General features: G+C 35.9%; 1 protein-coding gene and 1 long non-coding RNA gene across 2 annotated transcripts; both read left to right on the top strand.

Annotated features, from left to right (window-relative positions):
• Positions 1-2963: 2963 nt before the first annotated feature.
• On the top strand, positions 2964-5853 carry LOC136811901 (uncharacterized). The gene is made up of 2 exons (XM_067068523.1): positions 2964-4421; positions 4528-5853. The coding sequence occupies exons 1-2, from the start codon at positions 2964-2966 to the stop codon at positions 5851-5853; spliced, it is 2784 nt and encodes a 927-aa protein (XP_066924624.1).
• A 1043-nt stretch (positions 5854-6896) lies between these two features.
• Positions 6897-10193, top strand: LOC136811923 (uncharacterized). The gene is made up of 2 exons (XR_010847303.1): positions 6897-8958; positions 9665-10193. It is a non-coding gene; the product is annotated as an uncharacterized lncRNA (long non-coding RNA).
• The last annotated feature ends 852 nt before the right edge of the window (positions 10194-11045 follow it).

Raw genomic sequence — 11045 nt, 5'->3', positions numbered from 1 at the left:
ACTCGCCTCCGTAAACATTTTCACGGTGGCATTGTGCCCACGTTAAAACTTAGAGTAACAATGACCTGTCTGTTTTATTACGAAAGTTCATAAAATATTGGAATAATTTTGTAAAAATACTCACTTGCTCAAGCTCTGAAACCTTGCGAACATTATTCACATTCGATGGCATGTGCTCTTCTGTTGGTTCTTCTCCGTATAAATCTTTAAACTTATTGTAATGACCAGCATTGTTCGGGTCGGGAATCGGAAACGGTAGCCACTTGAACTCGTTCTTCGGCGGAGCAACAGTTTTGATTTTGCAGCGTTGAATTAAGAATGCAAAGAAAGAACATAATATGCCGTAGGTGATCGGTCTGGAGATTATAACTAACTTTAGTGTCAATAGTATGTCGATTTTCTCAATTCGTTTGGCTACAATACTTAAAGGACTCTCAGTAATTTCAGTAATATCATAAGCCTCTTACTCGAAAGGAATAATGAGCCTCGAAGCAGTGATTCTTTTTAAAGGTTTGATAATCATCGCCAGTCTTAAGGTCTACTTTTGTCATCTTTTTGCTATTGATCTTAGTTGGTAATGAAACGTCAATAGCTGCAGCACATTCGATGAAATCTTGGATCGTATCATCTGGAGTGGGATCGAGAACCTGATATACATAAAAAATCTGTTTAAGCAGAAGATCGGGTATACGTGACAGACAAGATGGGAAACAAAAAAAACAGAAACAGAACAACAAAGATTTCTTTTAAATAAAAATAGGCAAACAAATATGAAGATAAATTACAGTGAAATGGCAATATCGGTTAGACGCAACCGATGTGGATACAAGTATGTCCTCGAGATTAGAATGACTTCCGTGACTGTGATTTAGTTGAAACATCCTTCCAAAAAGTGTTTCTTTTAAACAAAAACATGTAAACAAATCTAAAGATAAAATTACAGTGAAATGGCCATATCGTTAGATGCAACCGATATGGACACTAGCATGAAGTCGAGCTCACAATGCCTCTAATGACTTTAATTAAGCTGAAGTATTCTTCCAAAAAGAAAATTATTTTAAATAAAAATAAGCAAACAAAGATAAAGATAAATTATAGAGCAAAATGGATGACATGATCAAAATCAAATATAGGAGCACCTTTATCATGATGCTGAGAGACATAAATGTAAATGAATTGGTTGCCATTTTTAACGTAAAAATAGATGGATTGCACTTAAGGCTAAGATCAACAATAACTATGAATCAATTTGGCCAAGCAATGATAGATTTAATATCCCAGGAAATGTTACGGAAGCACTGGTTATAGCAATACAGTCGAATTATGATCAATCACAGATACCAGCTGGAGACAGCAACAACGTGGTTACTACTAACAACAACGGAAATTCTCAAAATTTCGCGATTTTTCCTCCTCGCGAAAGTTTCTTCCTTTAAAGTATTGCTTTGCAAATAAAGATTCAAATTTGAGTCATCCACGAAATTTGTGAAAATAGCTCATCCGCGAAATTTTTGTAAAAGAAGAATTTTTCAGCTCAAAAAACGCATCTTTATCTATAAGAATCACTATTAATAAGCATACATCAATGTTCTTAGCCAAATTACTCAATTTTTTGATGAGATAGATGTTTGTTTTTGCTCACAAAGTCTTGAATATGAAAGAATATTTCAAGAGCATGAAATTTTGGTTTCTAAACGTTTTTTTAATAAGAAACAAACGACTAATTTTGATAGATCGTCACTATTTGTGTTCTGAATGATTGTTTAATGGTCACGTCACGTAGATATCAATTATAAATGTGTTAAATGCATAACCAGGTAGGTCCATAAAAGTATCACTTGTGGTAGTTGAATTCTGAAACATAAAAAATTAAACTTAATTCGGAAAAGATACAGCAGGTTAAAGTTTAACCCGGAAAACGACGGTACGACGGCTGGCTAGTGTCAAAGATAATATGTATTATCTTTGCTAGTGTATAGTGACTTTTTGAAAATTTTAAACTGTCCCAAATTCGGTCCCGAGCCCCTACCTAAACCATGTGTTTCCTACAATTTTAAGGCAAAATTGGATTATTTTAAATTTTTCTTTTCTTTTCTCATCTTAATATCACTAACATATACTAAATACCACCATCTTTGACTCTTTATAAAGAAAATAGAAAAAAAATCGTGACTTTAGGAATTTTGGGCCTTTTTTCATGTGAATTTTAAAAACCCTACATTATTATACTTTAAGGTCAGAGACTTTTGCTGGCAGAAACTTTCGCGGTTTCGCGTTTTTTGGCCCTTTCCGCGAAAGTTTATTCCCGCGAAAATTTTCAAAATACCTTATCTGCGAATGTTTATTGTTAACATTGTTCTTCTAGTCGAATAATTAAATAAAGAAGTGATCCTGTTGGTTGATGTCCAAATATTGTGAATGGTGAGTAACAACCAATTTACATGGTAGCAGCATTCGGTGGTTTTGCAGTAAAGATATTATTGGTTGGTTACTAAAGTGTGATAAAGTTTATGAACTTTGGTTGTTATAAAAGTATAAACTAAAGTGGTTAATTGTTGAAAATGGCAGGTGTTGTTTCGATAGGGCAAAAGTATGGATTGCCCCCGTTCTCCGAAGTTGGAGACTTTGAACAGTGGTTACATGAAATTGAAATGTGGCAGTTAGTAACTGATTTAGCTAAAACAAAACAGGGACCTGTGTTGTATCTCAGTTTATCCCCAAAGGTTCGCCAAGCATGTGCAACATTAACGAAAGAACAGCTAAATGTCGAAGAGGGTTTAGATATGCTTATAACCAAACTGAGAGAACTCTATGCAGTGTCAAAAGATCAGGCAATGTTTACTGCATACGAAGTCATAAACTGAAAACTTATAAGATTGAGTTTCCTTCGCCAGTACTAGCTTATACCAAAAAGTAAACGTGATTTAGCCAGAGCCACTATTGCAGTACTGAAGTATGATGATATGAAACGGCAGATTAAAGCTATTTACGATTCGTGTACGACTGATGATAAAACGACTGAAGATACATCAGATATTTTTGTTGAAAATGAACAAGCATATTATTCTCGTAACAATTATTCTGCTAATCGAGGACGAAATTTTCGAGTTAATCGATATCGTGGACGTGGAGGAGCTAACTATCGAGGATCCCGTCAAGAGGACAGTCGCGCTCCTCAAGCACAGTCATCAACTCGTTATAGAAACTGTCCAGATGAAAATGGTAACCCTACTCGTTGTAAAATTTATGGTTCAATCTATCATTACTACCGTGACTGTCCGGATGCAGATAAAAAGGACTTATCATTACAACATTTGAAAATCCAGTTATTTACGCAAGAAAGTGGAGTGGAGTTATGTTTTCTTGAGCAGATGGTATCAGAAACATTAAGTTGTGCAGTTATTGATCCAGGGTGCCCTTCAAATGTATGCGGAAAGAATTGGTTAAATTGCTATCTCGATTCGTTACCAAATCGCGAAGACGTAACAGGAACAAAAAGTAAGAAGTCGTATCAATTCGTTCCTAGTCAAGTTTATCAATCATTGAAGAAAGTAAACATTCCTATTAACATCGGTGGAAAACCAGGGCATATCCTTACAGATGTAGTCGACTGTGAGGTACCTCTCTTACTTTCCCAGCATAGTATAAAGGAAGCCGGTGGACAACTTGATTTTGTTAAAGACACGATAACTCTTTTCGGTACAGAGATAAAACTTCAACACGCTTCAAGCAGACATTATTGTATTCCTATTTCGCCAAAGCAGATTCTTGTCAATCGTAATATCGCACCTGAAGCACCAATTGAGTTATATCTTACAATAAATGATTTAAACACAAAGTCGAAAGAGGAGAAAAAGTCTATTGCTGTTAAGCTGCATAAACAGTTTGGACATCCTGTTGATTCCACAAAACTGAAAACTATCGTAAAAGATGCAGAAATCAAAGATGACGAGTTATTGGGACTTATCGATCAAGTTACAGAGGAATGTGATGTTTGTACCCGTTACCGAAAAGCCAGAGCCAGACCTGTCGTATCGTTATCGCTTTCCAAAGAATTTAATGGTTGCCTTGCAATGGATTTAAAGTTTATCACAATTAACGATAAAAAGTACATTATTTTTCATATGATCGAGTCCGTCATCAAATCTAAACACAAGGAGGTGATAGTTGACGAAATCTTGAAACACTGGGTTGCTATTTTCGGTTCACCACAATCAATCTTTGCTGACAATGGAGGAGAGTTTAACAATGAACTGCTTCGTGACGTAGCAGAACTTTTAGATGTATCGATAGCTTCAACAGCTGCTGAATCACCATGGTCAAATGGGGTAGTCGAGAGACATAATGCCACTCTAGGAAACATGATCCACAAAATTGTTGCTGATACTCAGTGCTCCATACAGAATGCACTTGTTTGGGCTGTAAGTGCGAAAAATGCTTTGTCCAACAACTTGGGATACAGTCCTAATCAACTAGTCTTCGGCCGTAACCCAAATCTTCCGTCCACGTTAACATCTCAGTTACCAGAAAACGTCAAGTGAATTTGTTGTTGAACATTTGAATGCTCTTCGCTCTGCTAGAAGGGCATTTATCCAAGCTGAATCCAGTAAAAGAATCAAAACAGCGTTATCACGTCAAACACGAACAACAACGAGCAAAGAGTTTAATAATGGAGATACAGTCTATTACAAACGAAATTCAGACAAGGACTGGCATGGTCCAGGTACCATTATCGGAATTGACGGAAAAGTTGTTGTTGTGCGTCACGGAGGAAGTGTTCTACGAGTAAGTCCATGCCATTTGACGAAAGCAAATAAGGAAAGGTCGGGATCATTACTAAAGGAGATACTTATCGTACCAGATGAAGATGAACAACCACAAGTACCCATTCCAGAGCTATTAGACATCGATATTGTTAGTAATGAAACAGTTATGATTCCAGTTGAAAACCCGATCGCAGAACCTAAGCTTACCAAACCTGACAAAAAGATACCAGAGATCCAAACAGTTGAAACGACGCATCCGGTGGGAGATAAGAAAAAGACTGATCGTAGAAATAAAAGTAACTCTCAACAAATTCAGCTTCCTCGTATTGGACAACAAATTTTGTTCATTGACCCAGATACCAATAAGGAAGAAAAGTTTATCGCTGTTAATCGTGCTGGAAAAGCTAATTGCAAGAATAAACAGTGTCGGGTGTTATTAAGTGCGTTGATTTTGAAAATATTCAATGGCAGCCAGTTGAAGAAGAAGGACTGTTCCAGTAACAACCCTCAAGTATTAGCAGCTAAACGTGGTTTTGAGGAAATCAATACTGAAGTTCGTACTGATTCCCCAACTATCTGTAAGGAAAACCTTCGTCTCGTATCAACAATTGTCGTGAGCAATTCGTGGAAAATACACTCTATGGACATTAAAGCTGCTTTTCTGCAAGGGTGTCCAATTAATCGCGAAGTATTCATTCAACCGCCAAGAGAGGCGAATACCTCAAAACTTTGGAAATTGAAACGTACTGTTTACGGTTTAAATGATGCCCCTCGCTCGTGGTATCTTAAAGCTGCTGAGGAACTAGTTAAAGCTGGTGCCACAAGAAGCAAATATGACCAAGCGTTATCCTTTTTGAGAAACAAAGAAAAGCTTCAAGGCGTTTTATGTTGTCATGTCGACGATTTCTTCTATGCTGGAACACGCCTGTTCCATGAGAAAATTGTATCACATGTACAGAAATCATTTGATTTAAGCAAAGAATCGTTTTCAACTTTCCAGTACCTAGGATTGGACATCAACCAGACAGGAGAGTTTGTAGCAATGCATAAAATGACTACATTAAGACACTTCAACCTATTGAATTGAAAGATACATCAAAACGTAATCTTACTCAAGAGGAAAGTGTGATTTCCGATATATTTTGAAAAAATAATCCGGAAATCGAATATCTTATACGGTTCCGGACGAAAGTACCGGCATGCGAATTCTTGAGCATGCGCTATAAAAGGGAGAGATTAGTAGACGTGTCATCTCATTGCAACGCAAAGGTCGTGTACTAGAAGACGTTTACAGGAGTAGGCAGCAAAACTCAGAAAAACTGAGAAAGCACTGGATAATGTCAAGATACAAAAAGAGACTTCAAAGGAAATCAAAAATAGTTTGTTAGATCATAAGCTCAATGCACCGTATATGAGAAACTTTGATTTATGAACGAGACTGAAGTGGGTACAAAAAGAAAAAGGATGAAAGGAACAAAGAAAGCTTTGCAATATGGTAAAAAATCCTTCTTTTTAAGAACGTATCAAACATTTGTATCTAATGACTTAGTATCGAGAATCAAGAGCAAGGTGTGCATTGAAAGCTTCATGTGTGTCCGAAAAATTCATATAAAGGTTAAGTTTTCAAAAGTATTTGCAAAATCGGGATAGCATTGTAGTGATCTCAAAAATTCATACTGCTATACTACACTTCTCTTATAAACATAACACGAGGAAAGATGGAACGATACGTTGTTTTTTAAACAGCTAAAAATTTTAGAAACTTTGCATTTTGATTTTTTATCCGTCCTCAAGGGAGCAACTGATAAGTCTTAAGAGTCGAAGAGAAAAGGAGCTGGAAATCCAAAGAGAATTTGATGGAACTTAGTTGAAGTTATTTGATTGAAAAGTATGCGTGATAATCTTTTAATTTTTGTGTAACGACAACGTGACAATTTGTCATACTTTCTATGAGTCTCCAGGGACCTAAAAGTTAGACTTCTATTCTTTCCCTTAACTGTAATTTTATTGCTCATACTACAAAAATGCATTCGCATCGCAAATGGAAAAATGAAAACTGACAGATTCTTGTCAGATTAAAAATTTTAACACTGCAAAGCTTTTGTTATCGTCTGAACGCAGAAGATTTTCGGACATTCTTTTTCTTCTTGGCATTCGCAATTAAATGAGTTTTCAAAGGTTTTGAGAAATTTTGCATAATTTGTCGAGTTTTATGTTTAAGGATTTCCGATTGGTTCGTGAAACAGACCTTATTTACACCAGCTTTTGAGAATTATCTGATTTGAAAATATATTTTGAAAAATATTTCCTCGTATTACTTATCAAATTTACAATAACTAATGATTCATAAGAGACAACGCTTCTTAATTTAGGATATTTCTATCTTTGCCAAAACTGTATAAACAGGACGTTTTAAAACTGTAAACGAGGAAAGTAGAGATGTTGACGGAATTGTGGATAGGCTAGCGGAACATGCGTTATTTACGCAAGCTATTGAGCTAAATGATTTCGAAAATATTTCTTCGTATTATTTACAGATTTATTTATCGATCTTTGAATTATCTGTTAATGTCGAATTAACAGTAACGTCAGAATTAAATTAACGAGCGTTAGAGCGAATAAAGCAGAAAGCGTAAATGAACCAGATAGTATTTACACCAGGTTTCGAGAATCAATTATTACTTTGGAGACATTATTTTCGATTTTGCAATAAGTTTTTGAAAAATGAAAACAACCATTCAAAAATTGAATTCACGGGCGTTAGAACGAATAAAGCGGAAAGCGAATATGAACCAGATAGTACTTACACCAGGTTTTGAGAATCAATTATTATTATTTTGGAGACATTATTTTCGATTTTGCAATAAGTTTTTGAAAAATGAAAACAACCATTCAAAAAATGAATTTACGGGCGTTCGAGCGAATAAAGCGGATAGCGTAGATGAACCAGATGGTATTTACACCAGGTTTCGAGAATCAATTATATTTTGGAGACATTATTTTCGATTTTGCAATAAGTTTTTGAAAAATTAAAACAACCATTCAAAAAATGAATTTACGGGCGTTAGAACGAATAAAGCGGATAGCGCAGATGAACCAGATGGTATTTACACCAGGTTTCGAGAATCAATTATTATTTTGGAGACATTATTTTCGATTTTGCGGTAAGTTTTTGAAAAATGAAAACAACCATTCAAAAAATGAATTTACGGGCGTTAGAACGAATAAAGCGGATAGCGTAGATGAACCAGATGGTATTTACACCAGGTTTCGAGAATCAATTATATTTTGGAGACATTATTTTCGATTTTGCAATAAGTTTTTGAAAAATTAAAACAACCATTCAAAAATTGAATTTACGGGCGTTAGAACAAGTAAAGCGGAAAGGTAGATGAACACATGGTATTTACGCCAGGTTTTCGAGAATTAATTAACAGACTTGACATTTGTCGATTTTGCAATGGGTTTCGAAAATAAATGAAAAGGAAAGCGTATATGAACTGGATGGGATTTACGCAAGGTTTCCAGAATTAATTATTTAAAAAAAAAAAAAAAAAAATTGAGTTTATGGGCGTTAGAGCGAAGTTGATCGGCCGGTGGACCGGATTTTATTTATTTGTACCCATCGCTTGAGCGGTACAGGCATTTGCCAGCCCGTTGGTGTCAGATGAGCACAGCGCGGCATTAGAATTCATGATTATTGAAGTCAGCGGAGGAAAGACGGCGTTTAATAGTTTCGTGTCAGACATTTTTAAATAGATCGGTTCCTTTTCCAATTATTCAAGTACATTATAAATTTTGAATAGTTTCAAAAATGAATAAATAAACAATTGTCCATTGGCTTCATGTCGATTTTAGGATGATGTTAAGATTTTCAACGGCCTAACGAGGGACTAAGGCATTAAGGCGAACATGCTTGCAAAACAATCGTTAATTTCCCATTTTGAGTCAGAGTATTGCGTCTCTTCTATTTCTTCTTTTTCATGCTCAAAACGAACTGGTGACGTGACGTTAGAACAGGTGAAGGAGATATTAATGAATTGACAAAATTATTGATCGGTCAGTGGACCGGATCGTATTATGTTTACCAGTCGATTGATTGGTAGAGGCATTTTCCAGCCTGTGGGTGTCAGAAGAGGCATTAGAATTTAATGATTATTGATGAATTCGTTTGAACTTCGACGGACAACAGGTATGAGAGACTTACTTATTTAACTTCGTCCCCTAATTCCCAAATCACTTATCAATTTGCGCTTTTATCGGTTAACCAAGGTTGAAGAAAAGGAAAGAAGAGATGATTAGAAAAAGGCAGAAAAATGCAAAACAGCTACGAGGAGAGAAAGCAATATTTAATATCTCTAGTGGGGAATTAGAGGCAGCCAACAACGATTCAGATTGAGCTCAGGTCGATGGGAGTAATAAGTTAGGTAAACACGGAGCATACCATATTTAAAATATCATTGGAATTAAGCCTTACATAGCCATTACAAATCAATATATCACCTTTGAAAATGAGTTACCAATCCCTTTAAGAATTGACTTTAACTTTCTTCGAACTGCTACTTTTTTGTTTCTCGCGTTACAAAGATAATCCAATTGTCTCCAAGAGAGAGTAGTCATGTTTAATGTTTGGATATTGTGTACTGATAAGGAGGAAAAGTTAAGATGTGTGATTTCCGATATATTTTGAAAAAATAATCCGGAAATCGAATATCTTATACGGTTCCGGACGAAAGTACCGGCATGCGAATTCTTGAGCATGCGCTATAAAAGGGAGAGATTAGTAGACGTGTCATCTCATTGCAACGCAAAGGTCGTGTACTTAAACCGTATTTAATTATTTGACGTATTTCTTTTTTCATTTACGCGTTCTTACCATGTAAAATGACGGACGACAGCTGACCGACTGAGAAGACACAGAAGCAGAACCGAGAAAATCGATACGGGTACGAGGAAGAGATTCACCGAGAGATTTATTTATTTATTTAACGACCCAAGGTTTTTGTCCTGCCAAAAGATCGGTCAGATTGGCGAACGAAGGCCGACCCCTATAGCTCGAGGGAGGTAGGTTTTCGTCCAAGGGAGGAGCTCGTTAGTTCAGGGAGTTCCTTAGGTTATTTATAATTATACAAGGATAAGGAAGATCAAGATACATAGACAACGGTCATCATAAAACGAAGAAAATTTAGATATATTGAGAAATGATTTAAGACGGACTTAATTTAGAGACTTAGCATATACATACTTGATCGGAGAGATGAGACAAATGTTTGTTCGTCATACAATTGATCTTGTTTATAGATAATATATAATAAATTTCTTGTGATTATGTAATTCGTTTAACTTTATTCATATTATCTATTTATATTATGTATAATTATATATTACAGGCCTTGCGTTACAAAGATAATCCAATTGTCTCCAAGAGAGAGTAGTCATGTTTAATGTTTGGATATTGTGTACTGATAAGGAGGAAAAGTTAAGATAGTTACAACTGAAAGCTTTAATTGGACAGAAACAATGGGTGTCAAAACAAACACGTCCTGATTTAGCTTTTGCGTCGTGTGATTTAAGTAATCGTGTTAAAGATGGTACAACAGATGACATACGGTTAGCGAACAAGTATCTTCGCAAGCTTCAAAATTCAACTGCTCAGATCCACTTACCTAACATTGGTGATGTGAAACAGTCAACGATGTATGCTTATAGTGACGCATCACACGCCAATCTTCCAGTATTTAAGTCTCAAGGAGGTTTCATTATCCTGATTAAAGTTGAAAATGGAAACTCTGCGCCAATTGTCTGGACTTCAAAGAAAGTAAAACGTGTTGTGAAAAGTCCACTTGCTGCCGAGACTCTTGCGCTACAGGAAGCAGTAGAACACGCAGCATTAATTAAAGCACTACTCTGTGAGATTTATGATTCAGAACAATCAACATTTCCGACGGTTTGTATAACAGACAGTAGATCATTGAGAGACACTGCTCACACATCTACAGTTGTTGAAGATGAAGGTTTTATGATTGACCTTTGCTGTTTACGAGAAATGATTCAAGGCAAACTCATTACGATTGAATGGGTTCCTGCCTCAAAACAACTGGCAGATTACTTAACAAAGTCTACAGCATCTGCTTCCTTATTGATGAAGGTTTTGGCTGGTGAAGCTGGCCTTCCAAGTCAATAAGAAGACCCGCCAAATGTACATAGTGTAAATATTGTTGGTATTGAACATTAAAATTCTGTTGACATTATGTTATTGATGCAGAAACACTTTTGAGA

This window comes from Clytia hemisphaerica, unplaced genomic scaffold (genome assembly GCF_902728285.1).
Source record: "Clytia hemisphaerica strain Z4C2 unplaced genomic scaffold, Clytia hemisphaerica genome assembly, whole genome shotgun sequence".
Lineage (NCBI taxonomy): Eukaryota > Metazoa > Cnidaria > Hydrozoa > Leptothecata > Clytiidae > Clytia > Clytia hemisphaerica.
This window is presented reverse-complemented; position numbering and strand designations above follow the sequence as displayed.

Excerpts from the sequence above, each read along its gene's own strand:
- LOC136811901 (XM_067068523.1), top strand. The coding sequence starts at position 2,964 with ATGAAACGGCAGATTAAAGCTATTTACGATTCGTGTACGACTGATGAT. Across the intron at positions 4,422-4,527 it reads AGAATGCACTTGTTTGGGCT|AAAACGTCAAGTGAATTTGT; the intron begins GTAAGTGCGAAA and ends CTCAGTTACCAG.